We start from the raw sequence: 18704 nt of genomic DNA, 5'->3' as shown, positions 1-18704 counted from the left end.
CATTGCTGTTGATGGATTATTGAAGTTGTTTCATCATCTAAACCGACTTGTGATCTCATACTCTTGTACTCCCGTCAGTCCTAGTTTTTTTTACACTGATTAAATTTTGATAAATGCACATAACCCCTCATGTGTTTTCTCTTCAAATCTATTTGAATAGAATAATAAAGATGAGAAGTAAAAGCCATTTATTTACAAAATCTGAAAACTAGATGAATCATTGAATTGAATAGCTGATACGGAGACCAATAGACCATCTAGTGTAGCTCTCCTGAGCAATCAGCCTTCTGATGGGAATCAAAGATAGACCCACTTTGTGTCTCACAAATGTCGTACTGCCATATTGGGGATGTTGGGGAAATGGAGATTTGGTTGTGAAGTCTAAAAACAGAGATATACAGGAGACACAGGTCTCTGGGGAGCTGATACGGGGTCTGAAACAGATACTGTCATGGTACTTCCCAAACCAAGTGTACAGTGACACAGGTCTCTGAGGAGCTGATACAGGGTCTGAAACAGATACTGTCATGGTACTTCCCAAAACAAGTGTACAGTGTTTCTATTTGTATTCAAATTAATTAATCTTGGTCTTGAATAATGCACCATAATTATTGGTACAAGCTGTAAGGTAGTAGTCCCTGGGGTATTGTATCCCAGACTTCTAAGTTGAGGGCAGATCAACCTCCACTTTCTTAGTTAAGAGGATGAGGTATCATCCTTATTGTCAACATGAATATCATTTTATCCAGCAAGTCTCCAGTTGATCTTGTGTTTTATTCAAACTAGACAAAGGTGAGGTCAGTTTTATTCAAATTAGACAGAGGTGAGGTCAGTTTTATTCACACTAGACAGAGGTGAGGTCAGTTTTATTCAAACTAGACAGAGGTGAGGTCGGTTTTATTCACACTAGACAGAGGTGAGGTCAGTTTTATTCACACTAGACAGAGGTAGGTCGGTTTTATTCAAACTAGACAGAGGTGAGGTCAGTTTTATTCACACTAGACAGAGGTAGGTCAGTTTTATTCACACTAGACAGAGGTAGGTCAGTTTTATTCACACTAGACAGAGGAAGATCAAGACAAAATATTTTGTCTGTCCCAGTAGCCAGCGTATGATTCCATAATTGATCTTCTATAGCTATCGTATTGTTTCTGATGTCTTTCTGTGTTTCCCCAATAAAAACCTGACCTAGAATTATCAGTATGAGACTCCTCAGTGTGACATCACAAGTGTTAATCATCATAATTTTCTGATTTTACGTTGATATACATTCCAGTTTCTTTTTCCGATAACATTGTGTTACCGTAGAACGATGTGTAACAATTTTTGTTTTGATGTTTTAAATACATAACACATGCTTACTTATGATTGATTTACTTTCTTTTTTAGGGGACCCAAACAACAACCCGATCAGCACAACAGACCCATACAAGACCCTATTTGTTGCCAGAATTGTAAGTCAAATTAAAAAGTTGATTATATTCTCAAAAAAAGCTTTTGATATAGAAAAAAAATTCCTCAGCCCTTTGAAAGATTTGGATGAAATCTTTAGAAATTTTTTCTACTTCATGTCTTTAATTGAATATCAATTTGTAAGGAATTTAAAAAAAGAAACAAAATTGGAACAAATCCGAACATTATATTATATCCAGACAGATATTGGGCTCAGGAATACTTGAGAATTGCTTGTTTTGTCAAATTTCTACCCATTATAAAGGTTGTCTCCCATACCGCAGCATGCCCTACCAGAATACAATTCAGAAAGTGTTCCTGTCGTATAAGAAATTCAATCAATTCAGAAAAACAACACATTTTTGGCTGCTCTACCAAGTGCTGAGTTGTAATAAAATATTTTGAAATGAGTGTGCCATACTGTTTTTATGGTGGAAGGGGAGACAACCGTTGTACACTCTATCTTCAGGTAAGTCCTACATTACATAATATAAATATTGTTATATATTGGTTGACTGCACTATTTTTCCAAAAAAAAAATGATTGTAAGACTTGAATTTTACGTAATTAATGAAAATGTTTTGACATTTTTTGCTTCATTGATATTTATCATAGAACAAGCAATGAACGTTTTACAATATATATGCATTTCTTTATTTTATTTTTTGATTTGGACATCTTAATTTTACATCAATCTGCATCTGTATCAATCAATACATTAGATGAAAGCTAGAAATCATTGAAACACTGTTGATTCATCTTGTTCAACCAATATATCGGTCATCAAGCCAATCATCAGTTCATAAAATTACTTTGAAAATAAGTTGTTTTGAAGAAAATAGTTGCAAGCTTTCAGAAAATTCTTTCTTTTCTTCATTATTTTTACGTTAAAAACTTTTGGATACTTTGATTTCTATAAGACTGTATTTTTGAAAACTAAATTGTTCATATTTTGCCAAATCTACAAAAAAGTTTGGTGCAAAGAAAAACAGTTTGACTCAATATTTCTCAAATTTTATACAAATATATATATATATTTTTACCTTTTTACTGGAAATTTCCTTATTTAAGATATAAAAAAGGATCTTGATTGTTCACTCTTTCAGTAGGTTTATAAAACCATATGTGTCATCAGCGTGGAAAGGTCATGTTAACCTGTACATGTGTAATTGAAACAAGACTGATGGGAAGGGGATGCTCTCTGATGTCATTCTTGTGGATAGGATTGAATGTTTAGATATATGAATATGATGCAGACCATGAAGGATACATGAATAGCATGCTTCCAATGTTCAAATTAATCACAGTGAAAAAGACACAAATTCTTAAATTGACACACTTCTTGACACATTCTGGACATATAGGAAGGGAAACAACTCCTATATTGTTGTTCAATACACTTATGTACAAAATGGCAAAGTTTTTTGTCATAACCTTCGCCAAAAATATGATTTTCTGTGGAACCAGACATTGGCTTATTCTGGTTGAGGTGTTCAATATTTCGAGAAGAATGTTAAATGCTTAAAAAATTAATATTGGAAACTTCTTGAAATATTAATCTGTTAGAGTGTGCATTTGAGGAAAATATTAAGAAGTTCTAGATATTGTGACTTTTTCTTTTATTTTATTAGCCCACCATCATCAGATGGTGGGCTATTCAAATCGCCCTGCGTCCGTGGTCCGTCGTCCGTCCGTCCGTCCGTCCCTCCCTCCGTCCGTCCGTCCGTCCGTAAACAATTCTTGTTATCGCTAATCCTCAGAAAGTACTGAAGGGATCTTTCCTAAATTTCATATGTAGGTTCCCCTTGGTGCCTAGTTATGCATATTGCATTTTGGGACTGATCGGAAAACAACATGGCTGACAGGCAGCCATCTTGGATTTTGACCATTGAAGTTTGTTATCGCTATTTCTGAGAAAGTACTGAAGGGATCTTTCTCAAATTTCATACGTATGTTTCCCTTGGTGCCTAGTTATGCATATTGCATTTTGGGACCTATCGGAAAACAACATGGCCGACAGGCAGCCATCTTGGATTTTGACCATTGAAGTTTGTTATCGCTATTTCTGAGAAAGTACTGAAGGGATCTTTCTCAAATTTCATATGTAGGTTCCCCTTAGTGCCTAGTTATGCATATTGCATTTTGGGACCGATCGGAAAACAACATGGCCGACAGGCAGCCATCTTGGATTTTGACCATTGAAGTTTGTTATCACTATTTCTGAGAAAGTACTGAAGGGATCTTTCTCAAATTTCATATGTGGGTTTCCCTTGGTGCCTAGTTATGCATATTGCATTTTGGGACCGATCGGAAAACAACATGGCCGACAGGCAGCCATCTTGGATTTTGACCATTGAAGTTTGTTATCGCTATTTCTGAGAAAGTACTGAAGGGATCTTTCTCAAATTTCATATGTAGGTTCCCCTTGGTGCCTTGTTATGCATATTGTATTTTGGGACCGATCGGAAAACAACATGGCCGACAGGCAGCCATCTTGGATTTTGACCATTGAAGTTTGTTATCGCTATTTCTGAGAAAGTACTGAAGGGATCTTTCTCAAATTTCATATGTAGGTTCCCCTTGGTGCCTTGTTATGCATATTGTATTTTGGGACCGATCGGAAAACAACATGGCCGACAGGCAGCCATCTTGGATTTAGACAATTGAAGTTTGTTATCGCTATTTCTCAGAAAGTACTGAAGGAATCTTTCTCAAATTCCATATATAGGTTCCCCTTGGTGCCTAAATCTTAAATTTTATATATAGGTTTCCCTTGTTTGAAAAGTACTAGAGGTTTCTTCTGAATTTACACAGATTAGTAAGACTTAGAAGAAGAGAAAAGTAGAGAAAAGATCAATCTGACATGGAACCTATGAAGAACATTCAATGGTGGGCGCCAAGATCCCTCTGGGATCTCTTGTTGATCAAGTGCTTAAATCCGTTCATTAAGTGTTCAAAGTAAAAGCCATATCACAATGATCAGTTTTGTCTTGCCTGCAATGAAGTCGCAAAGTAAGACTATGGTGTTACTTTCATGTTAATTGTGATGGCAGCATTGACGTTGTCATCATTTTTTCGATTATATCTGTTGCTGCAAAATTTGACCAAACTTGGTATATAATAAGAACACATAGAGGAAATCTAAACACACCTTTCATTTACAAATATCATCCAGGATTTATGTTCCATGGACTCTGGTTATAAGGGATGCTGTGAATTACAGACTTCGAAGTTTTGTGTTCAGCTCAGTTTCTTATTCAAACCAAACCTGGAATATACACACTGTAATTGCAGTGTAGCTTGGACATCTCAATGCACCCTAAAGATAACATGAATTTTAAGTATTTTTGTCGTGTTTTTGGGTTTAAAACCTTGAATTTTGATAAATTGATATAAAATCTGTATTGCCTAGCCAAAGGGACTGCGATAGCTTAGTAGGTTGTCTCGCCAATGGGGCAGAAATAGCCTGGTCAGTTAGAGTATCATCCATGTAACCTCCTCTGAAGGTTTGAGACACGTGGCTCGACGCTTCCTTCCCCTGTCAGTTTGTATTTCTCGGGAAACTGATAACCAGGCTGGTCATTGCTGTCATGGTTGTGTCCTTGGGCAAGACATTTATCTCTTATTATTCTGGATGGCATGAAACGGGCCTCATTTATGTTGTTCAGTGAAGTAGTCACCAACTACTACAAGGAGACCCGCCTCAAAATGACCCTGGCTGTATACAGCAAACAAATCATTATTGCCTCGCTAATTATTTCATTTATTAGTTTATAGATGAATTCTACAATAAATCAGATACATTATCTTCTCACTTTCAGAAAGAGTGATTTGTTGATGTAAAAATGGCAACAGGTGAATTTTGAGAGCGAGTGATTTTGCAGTGCATAGAATATTTACACATATTTATAATGTAAAACAGGCTGCTGCCATACTATTAAGTGGGGGTTTTTTGGGTATATTTTTGGAAAAATACTGAAATTTTGGTGACTTTCGGAGTTCACTAAAATTTACTATGCTGATAAATCGGGACAGACAAGTCATGTGATTGTGTAGTATTTGTAATAACAATGTTGGCAGAGACAATATTTTCCTCTTATTATCACATCAAATATACAGCCTTATATAACTTGATATATTTTAATCAAGTCATTCATTTTACACAACATTTATTGGTGATATTTCTACTGAAAATGAAGAGACACATTGATGATTTTGTCGGGGACTATGATAAACCTTCATCTCATATTGTTTTCTCATTAAACATTCTGAAGTCAGCAATATGGTAGATATCTATGTCAGTTTGAGGGCTTTCGTTTCATTCTTTAAAGGATAATGCTGGACTGATTCATTGCTCCCGATGGTTATCAATATCAATGTTGCTGCATTTGTTACAATACTGATGTTGAATCCCACTGATGTCAATGGCATAATCTATGATTTTAACCCAGATACAGTTTTAAAATATGGATTTTTATTTTACACCATGCATTAAGCTGAAATATGTTTTGGAATCTTTTGTTGACAATATGACACTAGTTAGTATCTGATAGCAGTAAACAGGATATCTGACAGAGGTTGTAACACTGTTAGCTAACACACAAGCCTGTATTGATTCCAGTCAAAGCATACATCACTGTATTTAGTTTTACCCAGCTTCATTCTCAACTCTCATTCTAATGTAAACAAAAATGATCCATTCATATTTTCATTGATTTACAAATTCAAACCTGTCATTTTGGATCGAAAACAACAATAATAAGTTAAAGCTAAATTGAATAATTGTTGATTTTTTTAAGCATTGTTTAAAAAAAATATTAAAAAATTGAATTGTGTTTAGTGAGGATGACAGTTCTTTTCAGTGTTGAGCTGATGACAGGGACCACCTACTGTCAGGAGTCTGGTTATAGCCGACATTTTAGGCTTCATCTGTCCACAATATACTAATCCCCCATAAATAAAGAGGCTACACCAGGCCCATTCTATAGATTCAGATAATTCAATATTGCAGTAATAGATATCATAATAAATAAAATATTTTCAAACTCATCAGACTTTTAAAAAAGGATAATTGATTCCAGGGTGTCTGTTATGGGCCATATATAAGTTGAGGACTAATATTTTAACTGATTATTGATTAAAAACAGTTATATATGGAGGTTTGTTTCATGAGTGTCAATCTAATGTGAATTTTATTAACATTTAACAATGCTGTAGTTTGATACAGGTCAAGTCAAAAGACAAATGCTGTATCAGATAGTTAACATCCTTATTGAATTTCACAGCACACTGCACTGCCATTTAATATTCTATTTAAACAATTAATGCATATTTATTGAATTGTCTAATCAGCTGGCCAGTTTTGTTCATCATATATTTTACTATCAAGACAACCATGCAACTTATTTTTATGACATAGGCAGAATTAAGACAGAACAGGTCATGTGACATGGAATAACAATTAGTTTTTACTGTAGTCAAGCAGGCACTTTTTCCACTAATGTTCCTTATAGCCAACACTGAAAAAGTTGAGAAACTGAGAGACAGAGCAGTCTTTGTCGTGGTTGTGTCCTTGGGCAATACACTCTACTCGAATTGATCTAGATATGCCACGGGCCTTCTGTATTGTTCACTGAGGTAGCCATCAAATTCTACATCAAGACCCTGCCTCAAAATGACCATGGTTGTTCCCAGGGCGAAAACCCAGCAACCAAACAAAAACAAAAAAAAGTAGGTGTGTTGAGGTTCTTAACCAGCACTTTCTTTCCTTTTTTCACTCCAGATTTTCTGAAATGTTCCATGGTTCAAAATTTAGAAACTAGTTACTTTTCTGTCGGTGATTATTTCCATAATCCAGGATGTATTTGAAACTCTTTAACATTTAATATTGGTAGATAAAGGGTTCACCATGAAATAAATACATCGGTATATACATTTTATTGAAACGTGTATAGTAACATTACGGGACAAATCTCTGAAGTACTAACAGGTTATAAGCATAAATAAGATAAAAAAAAAAACAGCTGAGAAAAATAGAAGGTGTTCAAAGTCCCATGGGCTCTCTCTACAACTGGTTAACTCTTGAAATGTAAGGGTGATATTTATACAATGTAACATATATATAGAACTCTAAAAAATGTTTTTATTTGTTTAAATCAGTTTTGATGAATGAACTACATGATATTTTTATTTCTCCAGAACTTCCAGATAATAAAGACAAGTATGATGACTCGAAGTGCCACATATGTGATAAATGATTCAAGGCTCAGTTTCATCAAAATTACTCATAGAAATTCCTTAATTTTAAAGTTATCCAGGGGAAATCATGACAGAATTTAAGCAATGTTCCTTAGTTAAAATTTTGCCCATAGGAAAACATGACAGAATTTAAGGAGGGTTCTTTAGTTAAAAAAATGTTTCCCCATAGGAAAGTATTTCAGAATTTAAGGGAGGTTCCTTGATTTAAATTCTGTAACGCTTTCCAATGTAAATTTCTAGTGAAGTTCCCTTGTCATTTCCATATTATACCACTAGTGTCACCATTGATAGTGTTATTATTTAACTTGGAAATGAAGCGCTTTTATATGGCCTGTGTACAAATTTACACGGTTTTTTCCAAATGTCTATTTTTCAATTTTTAATGAAATAATATGAAAATTACTATTTCTAATGCACTAACAAATGAGAATTGTAAATTGATCAGCACCTAAATAAGGTTTGTTTCCCTGGAGAGTAAACAATGTTGCAGACAATGGCATAATTATAGGGATAATGCAGTCGTTGTTGATATGATTACATCAAGTGGTTATGCTGATGGTGGTCCTGTGATGCTGTACATCAGCGTAACCATCTCTAATATTGATTTGTCGCGCTTGACTGCTGGTGTTCCTATCCAGTCACTAGAGATAGATGTCATGAATAAGCAACAAAGTTGGTCGTTTGTAAACCATCGCTTACACTCTTGCTGCTCTGCTTCGCTGGCTGCACCGTGGTTATTATCGTCATATTGAAATTAAGTGTCTAGGTTGGCAAGTATTTGTATGTCTACAGAATTATGTAAATTTTTCATGCGGCTTTCACAGTGTATAATGTAGGTTACGTTTAATGTGGAGGAGTTGACAGCTTCATTGGGGAATCCCAAAATTTTCCTGGTGCAGTGGCAACAGGCCATCGTGTAAATTAACAAGTTCGACTAATTAATCTGATAACCTGTTCAATCTGATAACCTGTTCAATCTGATAACCTGCTCAATCTGATAAACTGTCCAATTTGAACAGGAAGTGGTCAATTCAAACAGGCTTCTCAGAGAGAGCCAAAACATTGATACATACCAATACTCATACACTTTAAAATGTTTGATAAAACAAATGGGTTAATAGGTATAAAAATCAATATTCATCGTTGAATTTCTAATACAAACATTTGAATGCAAACAATATAACACCATTACAGATCTGTTTGTATTGTAATAATACAGACCTCGCTGGTTGTATTTTGAGGACAGCTATTATTTAACTGAATATGGTAAATCAGTTTGATAATGGAATCCTAATGGACCAGCAATAATTAGGTCCACCAATGTTCCAGTGATATTGTAGAAGCGAGCTTTCATTTTAACATCGATTTTCATTTCATTCGTACCAGTATGATTTAGTCAGATATTATCAAACATTTGGACATGCATACAACATAGTCAACTTTAACAATTTTAGCTGCTTGAAGGTGCTAAGGATGTTTTGGCAGTTTGCTAAGAACATTTTATTTGAATCACAGATGGCTCTAAACTTGTTATAACTGGATTCTTGAGTGTATGGCTCAAATCTTTAAAAAAAAAACCTAGCAATTTAGAATACAAATTCAATTCTAAATAAGAGAATGACATATTTGAGGATTTTGGGAATGGATAACTTTCACTGTTTGATTTCTAAATTACTACATGTCTTCAATAAAGACATTTGACTCAATCTGATTTTGTCTTACAGTACCTTGGTTTTTTGGATCATTTCAGAGCCATATATATAGTGGTATGAATGGTGACACATTTCATTCTTCTAAATTTTTGCTTCCTTCATGTCAATTTTTGCTGATTTCAAATCTTGATATTGAAATACAAAGAAAAAGTGCTCTCCAAAATTAATTTCCACGGTTGAATGGATAGAGACTAAGAAATATGCTATAACAAAGAAGTTCTCATTTGTGCATATTGTTCATATGGGGAAGAATGGTGAAAAAATTGAAATTATTTTGGTTTTGGTATCCATAAATGATTAGAGCAGACTGGGAGTAGACTATAGATACATTACATATATCTCGTCCTGAGACTTGGTTTTATGAGGAAATCCATTTTCGAGAGTGCCTAAGAAAGCCGTCAATTTAAATTTGTGTAATCTGTATTGCCATGGACTGTTTCATCTATTTTGTGTGACAAGTAAAAGAGAGAACTCCCAAGTGTAAGAAACTTGGTTAAGTATTCCAGGTCGTTACATAGGGCTCACGGAATCCCTTATTGACAATTACAATAAATGCTGCCTTGATTTCTGGAGACAGGAAAGGGCACATTGTTTTGGTCGTTTGAGAAACAATGAATTTGACACCAGATATATGACAGAAGTAGAACAGTTTTGCTTTGTGGATTGGTTCAACACTGTTCTTGATAGCTTCATTATTGCAGCGTCCCTCCTGTCCAATGAATAAATTGTCAAGGCATATAAACAAAGAGGAATAGTAATGCATATCTATAATGCAGTTTTCTGTAAACATACATAACATAAGTCTACAAAGGCAAAATTTGCATTTGTTAAAAAAAAAGAATTACGTTACCAAAATGATTTCGTCAATTAAATTTAGTCAAAATTACCATAAAAATCCAATATGAAAAAAATAAATGTCATATTCAGCTTCTTGCGGTATAAAGCTTTTCTTGTGAGCTGAAAGACCCCCCTTCCCTTGTTAATCTAAGACAGCCATTTGAAGTTTATATGTTCTCAGTTTCCTTGACTTTTGGATCAACTAAACTTTAATACTTATATTTGACTGGCTTTCAAATTTTTGTGTGAAAGCAGCCTTCAGATTTTGTGATTCCAGATTTCTGGTTTTATGTTAAAATTTGCCAGGTTTATACAAACCCAGCTTTAAATTCTTGTGTTACTAGCTCATATTACTGAATTTTATTTGATGTAAAATTTCACATTTTAAACAAGCCCAGCTTTTAAGTTTTCTTATAGTTTCCACTTTGAAGTCTCGTGTGACTTCATGTGAGTTAAAAGCTTTTAAATTTTCTCTACTGCATCCCCAATATTTCAAAAACTAAAATTAAAATGTAAAAAGGTATTATTTGAGTCAACTCACCTCACGCTGATTTACCACACGAAACATGTTTCAATAGTTGACAACTCAAATAGATTGACAGAAAAAAGCTATTCCAGAATGACTTAGTTTTCTACACCTCCGTTATCCATGAGAGATCAATAGCCATCACAAAGGTGCTAAGAATAATCCACAACCATCTAGGTCTGTCAAGCTAAACCATTTACAGCTGAGCTGTATACACTAAGCCATTTTTCGGAGTAGACTGTCACATACACGTCCTGTTTCCTAATTGTCAGTCCATAGTGAACCTACTCCCGCATTGAATCTTCAAAGTTTATCAATTTTCATTAGACATGCTTGACTAGCAGTGCATTTTTGAACAGCGAGTATAAGCTAGTGTGCCTAGTGTTCCCTTGCGGCACACGACAACTGGTTGACGAGGAATGTCATGGTATTGTGTGTGGCACAGTCCTCTTATTAATGTCTGTAATTGTTAAGTAAACACTGTGGTGTTTCTGCTTGATACGTATTTCATCAGTGTTAAATGTTGTCTCTCGTGGCCCAGGAAAAATGCATTGCACTCAAATGGAAATTGTAATTTGTTACTGCAGCATTGCAATTTAACTGTTTATGCATATTACACAGGTACATACAGATCTCATGGAAACAAGATGTGCATTATACCAGGTACATGTAAATTTCTCCCTGGCGGGGTGTCGGCCCCTGCCAGCGATGACGATGTCATGCCTGAATGTCAATGTGACATTAATACAGAAGCTACCAGACAACAAGCAAAACGCCTGGCTCTTATAAAACATGCATGCTGTATAAACCAGTGAAATTCACCGCACATTCACAATAATCTCTGCCGTGCTATAGTTGTACAAAGTGTAGCTCCATCATCTATTGTTCTTGTTGACATCAGATTGAATTAACAGTGTGAAAATTCAACTAAAGAAAATGTATACGGAACCTGTGAACAAAAGGTTATACATGGAGATGTTGCAGTGCATCATTTGCACGACAGTTTAATGCACTCCTGAATTTGATTAAATTCCATCCTACTCTTGATAGCACATCACTATTCAGTGGAAACAGATCGAGCTGAATTCAATAAAGCTAATCACCAGATTGATTTGTTCCCCCTTAACATGCACTTCTCATTGTGGAAGTTAATTATATATATCTACTTTTAATGCCTAGATATATGGAGTCAATATTAGGTATTTACCCTTTTCTACCATTCTGTTCATCATCATTTAGTGTCTAGTTTCACTTCTCTGATGCTACAAGCTATATAGTTCTCAAACTAATTACACTTAAAGTGTGCTATTCAGTCATTTATGTTAGTCAAAGTGACTTATGTTTTAAGCTTGACTAACTTTGATTGGTCTGTTAAATCTGTTCTGAGTTGAAGGGTGGGTGGGTTACAGTGTACCTATCTGATATTGGACAGAAATGTCCAGGACAACAGATGTATATATATTACATGTGTTTTGTGATTACTATCAAGAACACTTATAAAATAATGTTTCAAATGCGATAGTATCAAAGCAGCAAAATTCCAGACTTTATGAGCAAGTGCATATATTTCTAACATTTTTATCTAAGTAATACTATCTATAGATACAGATGAAGCTGATGCAAAGGCTTACATATTACATAGATGTTACTGAGTGATATAACAATATAAATCTATGTAATAGAGGCAAAGTCCTTTCACTATAAAGATGTATCGGAGACAAAAGGAGATAACCTTAAAGATGTTACCAAGACAAAGGGAGATAACCATAAATATGATACCAAGACAAAGGGAGATAACCATAAAGATGTTACCAAGACAAAGGGAGATAATCGTAAAGATGATACCAAGACAAAGGGAGATAACCGTAAAGATGTTACCAAGACAAAGGGAGATAACCATAATGATTTCTGGAAAATATTCAGCAGGCTAGTTTCTACTTATATATTGTAACAGATAATGATGAGATACTGATATTATAAGCACCACACAGTCATGAAACATCATTTTATCAATGTGGCAGGGACAGCCATGTGCTTGTAGGAAAAGTGACATGCGCAAAGGCCCAACCCTGCCGTCGCTTCTAGTAGGGGCCTTGAAATTTGAATGAGAATGGAATTTAAACTGCATTCTGTACAGTTTCTAGTCACTAACCATGTTTTCAGCATATTGTCGTGCTTAAACCATTTTAGACAGTTCTATTACCATAATAAACTTGATGTGGACCCAAAAGGGACTAATGTATCGTGTGCAGTCATGCCTGAAGCTTGGATCAGACATGTTGGTCCAACAACAGTATACCACCTAATACCAAACCAATGAGATCGATAACTGCAGACCTGATTGGATTGAATTCAATGTTTGACCTATACTTATGATGGTGATGATTTTGTGACCTTGAGAATGTGTGATTTTGTGACCTTGAGAATATGTGATTTGATGTCTTTGAAGCTGTATGAGTTTGTGACCTTGTGATATTTGACTCTAGATTCATTAAAATCTGTTTGGAGAGTATTTACATATTTTTTCTTATCACAAAACTTAAATAGGTGTTTTAAATCTTTAAATGACCAACAAACAAGTCTAGATCAATACTTTCTCTAACCTTTACAAGTATTGTCCAGTGCTGTATCAGTTATGTCAGCTATGCCTATATTACTATGATGTATAGAGATATGTTTTTTTAAAAAGACAATATTTATGTTGTTACACATGCTTAGAGATGTTCTATCATTGAAAAATGGAAGGGAGACAACTGAGTCGGCCTTGTACGACAATGTCACCAATGTCTGTAGAAAATTGATTGTATGCAAATTGTTCGAAGGACGCATTCGCCCTGGGTTAAAAAAAAAAATTTGTTCAATGTGTTTTGGGTTTTTTTTTAATGAGAGAAATAATAAATATTTGATGGACAGATAGTTGATAGGAAGCATTTCTAACCTGAACAGGAATCACACAGAATGTTTAATGTGCTGTAGTATTTGTAGGAGTTAGTTTATTGATTGTTCAAACCAGACTAATTATCCATGCCTGCACTTGTTGGCATTCACGGTGTGATGATGTTTATGTTTTGACTGCACCTTTACCCTGGTATAACACATAAAGCTCTTTGGTTAAGGATAAAACAGTATTATAGTTTTACAATGTAATGTCTTCTTTGAATCAATATTTCATTGAGTTGAAAAAAAAGGTGACTGGAATTATATTTCATGGTTTGTTTCTGTATAAGGAAATCAACAATGAGGTCATACTTTATGATATCAAACTGAATATGCATTTATTTTCTTGTGTTAAATTAGTTATTGGTTGGATTTTCTTTGTCCTAAGTTGTACATGTTAGATGTAGTGACTGGACAGCGAAAACAAAAGAACAATCATACTTATCTACGCAGGTAACTAAAAGGAAAGATTTAATAGAGGCAAAATAGATAATATGGTGGGTGATATATCTCTCTTTGATTTCTAGTTCCTTAACACTGCCATTGTTTGCCAAGGCCTATCATAACCAAGTTAAGTTGATTTGCACTCGTAGAAATACAGCTCATATGTCACAGGTAATTAACATGTATAAAATCTAAATGTACTGGTTTGATCTTCCATACTCCATGTTATAATCAAATTTGACCCACTTCTCAGTGGCAGATAAAAGTTCGGAGCAAAGGGTTCGGTTGTTCAGTCAAAGAAAATCTCATCTCTGATGCTATTTCGGGCAGCAGGAGTGTTGCTGACGCAAATATAAAACCAGTCAAAACTTTAGAAATTGGCAACCAATTAAGGTTCCTGTTTCCTTCTACATGACAAAGTTATTGGTTTACTGCAAGTAGAAGTGGAGAGAAAAAACAAAACAGTGACTATTCAAACTCTCCTTTAGCTGTCTGATTGCTTAAGATGAAATTAAAAAGATCTGTCATTGCTATTGCATGGTAAACAGTCTGTTTTCAGCTTGATTTGATGCTGTAATGAAACTTCAGGACAATACAAGTCCTTTTGTTTTGCAGGTGTTTTCTCTAGGAAATGACTGTGCAGGAGTTTTCTTCCTTCATATCTTCTGTCAATCTGCTTTAAGAATTTGGTGTATAGAATGAAATAACAAAGGCATTTAATTTCTAGAGAGAGCAGTCGTGTGAAGGAGTGATAGGCCCTCTTGATGGATTGTTCATTTTTCTTTAAATATCTACAAGGCGTTGCCTTGGTTACTGTGTGAATCTGGCAGCATCTATTCTGATACATTAACATTGGGATTTGATAATAGTTTTTTTTCTCCACAGAAGCTAATGACAATGTAACTAACTAATGAAATTGATTTTCACAAAATAAAGGCTCCATATAAGCTTGAAGCAGATAACTCTCTCTTTTTTTTCTTTTTTTTCTCTCTCTCACACAAAGCTGAAATACACGAGTTTAATATGGCAAATAGACGGCAATAAACAGGGGGGTTACAGTTAAGTGAAATAGGGAATCCTGCTGTCATTGGTGGCAAGAGTTTATCCACGTTACTGGTTGTACTTGACAAAAATTACCTAGGTACATTACGATAAGTGAAGTTTTTTTTTGTTTTTTTTTTCTTTTCTCTTTCTTGATTATAATGATAATCAGTAACACCATGTTTTACAAACAAATTCTAGTTTCAATATTTTCAACATGGTGTTAAAAGGCTGATAAACAGAATGGTCTGTGCTGATGTGGTTGTGTCCATGGGCAAGACACTTTATCCTTATTGCTCTGGGGGCATGGATGGGCCTCCGATATGTTGTTCAGTGAGGTAGCCAACAGCTGTTGCAGGTTAAAATACACAAAGTTTTAGATATTTATCAGCTTTGATATATACCAAAGTAAGTTAAATTTCAAGATTTCAGAAGGATTGACATGGTTGAAAAGTAAATATGTCAAAACAATTACCAGGGGGTATTCCTTCCCTTCCACCCACACCTGACGTTTACACGAATAATGATTCATACAGAATCATTTTATACCATCCTTCATCTGGATTCATTGATAAAAATAATTTTTCCTGTCACTAGTATTGGTTGAGATATCTACAACAGATTCCTGTATCACTCCGGATCCGGTCTTGTGACAATTTTCGTGTTCAGCACTGACAGAACTGTCACAGGCAAGTTGGTCCCCCCCCCCCCCCCCCCCCCCCCGTGGGGTAACAATCGGAATCAATATTGGCTGACCAGATATTGTCCTCAAATGCTTTGATTTCTAATGCTTCTGGCAAGGTAGATTTTGTTGGACATCATTCTTTTCTCCAACCAATAAATGACCCCATACACCCACTCACATGAAACATCCTATCCCCCCTCAAATTTGACATGGACCAGTCAGGCCATTGATTGGAATGGTGAATTCCAATTCTGAGAGGGTAGAAGGTACCTGGAAATATTGCCATCGAAACTTAGGATGGTGTTCTTATTGGTAGTTTGATGAAATGTAGCATGGAGTTTTATTGCCACTTTAGGTGTTAAGGGCCACAAGGAACAATTCATTTGGCGAGCCTTCTTAGGCGATGAATTCGATAAATAGGTTGTGAAATTTTAACCTGTTTTGTTATGAGCTTTGATAATATGTTGGTCTTATTTTAAGGTTCAATCATCTAAGCACTTGCTTTCTTTTTTAAAGGCTTACCAATACTTTATAATGACGATTGCTCTTCCATTAATCTAAAGACAAGTTATTTTATCCTATGTATTTTATCAGAATCCAGTATCTGTATTTATGAGTTTGAATTGTTGAGAGCTATCCTATTTTGTGAAAACAGAATATCAAGCAAAACTCTTGATGTGAAATACATTTCACAACATGTCTCGATCATTCAAATTATTTTGGTTTGGTATGCAGAATTTCTATCTATATGTACAGCAAAAAAAAATGTCAGTGTTTTTTTCCTGTCTGTGATATCCAGTTCAAAACTAAGGCCATTTAACCAGCTATATTTGGTAGTCTTTAGAGCATTTTGTTGGAAGACATGTCATGGCTTAGAACCCTGGACATACTGGATGGCTCGGAGAGAATTTTATTTACCCATCAATGGTTTCTGCTGGTGGAGCTGAGTGGGGCACAGACATTGTTAGATTGGCTGTTAGTCTTATCCATTACTTACTGTATTAAAGTGGTTTGAGGACTGGGTCAGGGCTGATGATGACACTCTGTCATCTTCCTATATGTCAGCTCCCAGAGGTGAACATATTATTTATGGACTGATGTGGGTATGATGTCATATTGGTCAGCTGGGATGGTCAAACCGACTCGGTCATATAGCTCAGGTCAGACCATAACAGGTTATGGTATATCATCAGAAATAGCTCTTTTTTGTGAATACTTCAAGAAAATGTGTCACAATCCCAGAGGGAAATCCTCTTTGACCTTTCTATACATACACTAGTTTTGATGTTCCAGGGATTGCCATAGCAACACTCATAAAATAGGTTTCAAAAGCACTTTACTTGTGATCAGATTTGTTGGACTGTGTTAGAGCCTAAATTGTACATGGAATCTGCTGTTCTCTTACTTTTTAAGAGATAAAAATGTTTTACAATGATATAAATTGCCAAGAAACTTCAAATTAAATCAACCAATTGAAAATTCAAATGCATTTTTTTTTCGGAAAATCAAACCTCCATGTCTTTCAGTCATTGGGCATACTGACTAAGACCAATTTGAAAGCACACTGACTGTAAATAAAGGGAAGACCAGAATTGAGACAAATTGTTTAGCAATTGATTGATGTTTATTCAGATCAGACATGTTAGCTGTGTATCAACACAGACACAATTAACGGCCATTATTGTTAGGACGGTCAGTCTTTGTCTCTTAGATATTGTTTTTTACACATGAAATAAATCTAAATCTGATCATGACATGAAACAGAGCAATAATTTGTATTTCTGGAGGTTAGGGTTACCATTCAAGTCATGTATTCATCTTAAGGATTTGAGAATTTTCAGAGCCTATTGTGAACTTTGTAAATAGAGAGAGAGAGAGCTTTTTTAAAAGTATCAGTGAATTGGATAAGACAGAATATGAAATTAAAATGTTATTTGGACAAAATCAGTTTAACTATGATTTACTTAAATAATTTTTTTTTTATCTGAAACCCTGAGTCTGATGAGTAATGGCCCATTATTCACTATGTCAGACTTTTTTAATTGTATGTATCATATTCTACAACAAATCCTTACCTATAGAGGATATATCCAAGTGTAGCATACTTTAATTGTTTTTTTCGCAGTTTAGAGTTATGTCCTCTTGACTATGGGGTCTCTTACTGTTAATGTAGAGTTCATATCTTAAGGTGTCAACATTTACCTGTAATTAAGAATGACAATACCCTCTGTTGTTATTAGTTGAGACTTGTTATTCTAAAATATGATAAAAAAAAAAACAGTTTTTAGTTTGATTTTATTAAATTGAACATGGCAAAGACCAAATACAATGAAGAAAAACCGACATATATGGAGATAGATTACAAAAAGGGAATGCTCCAGTTACTGTCCTCGGAAAAGAAAAAAAAGTTGTATTTAATTGGAATGTAGAGTTCACATCCTTCCAGTGTAGTCAAATGTGAAGAAACCCCAGATTTAAATCGCATGCCAATTAGTAAAGGAGACATGTTGGACAGAAATGGAGATCAGTGGGATAGGCCAGCATCAATGGTCGAGACAGTCTGACAGGGAATTCGAGACTGTGGACATTTTTATATACTCCTACATATGGAGACTAGAGATGTTAATTTCCCTATATTTTTAGTAAAAGGTGAGAGCAGAAATGTCATGTGGAAATAATCTAATAGGTTTACATTCAAATTCAGTTTTTTGAAGATATTTTGAAAAAGAATCTTAGTTTTTATTGATATTTTTTTTTTTTTTTTTTCAATTTTCTGTGATCAATTTTAATGTTTTTCAATATGGTAATTAAT

At 34.8% G+C, this 18704-nt stretch overlaps 1 protein-coding gene across 1 annotated transcript in view; it reads left to right on the top strand.

Annotated features, from left to right (window-relative positions):
• The window catches only part of LOC117335642 (U1 small nuclear ribonucleoprotein 70 kDa-like), a 102021-nt gene that overhangs the window by 22056 nt on the left and 61261 nt on the right, over positions 1 to 18704 (top strand). The window contains exon 4 of the mRNA XM_033895781.1: positions 1390 to 1454. Within this exon, the coding sequence (XP_033751672.1) occupies positions 1390 to 1454 (65 nt within the window). The remainder of the gene's footprint in view (positions 1 to 1389; positions 1455 to 18704) is intronic.

This window comes from Pecten maximus, chromosome 10 (genome assembly GCF_902652985.1).
Source record: "Pecten maximus chromosome 10, xPecMax1.1, whole genome shotgun sequence".
Lineage (NCBI taxonomy): Eukaryota > Metazoa > Mollusca > Bivalvia > Pectinida > Pectinidae > Pecten > Pecten maximus.
This window is presented reverse-complemented; position numbering and strand designations above follow the sequence as displayed.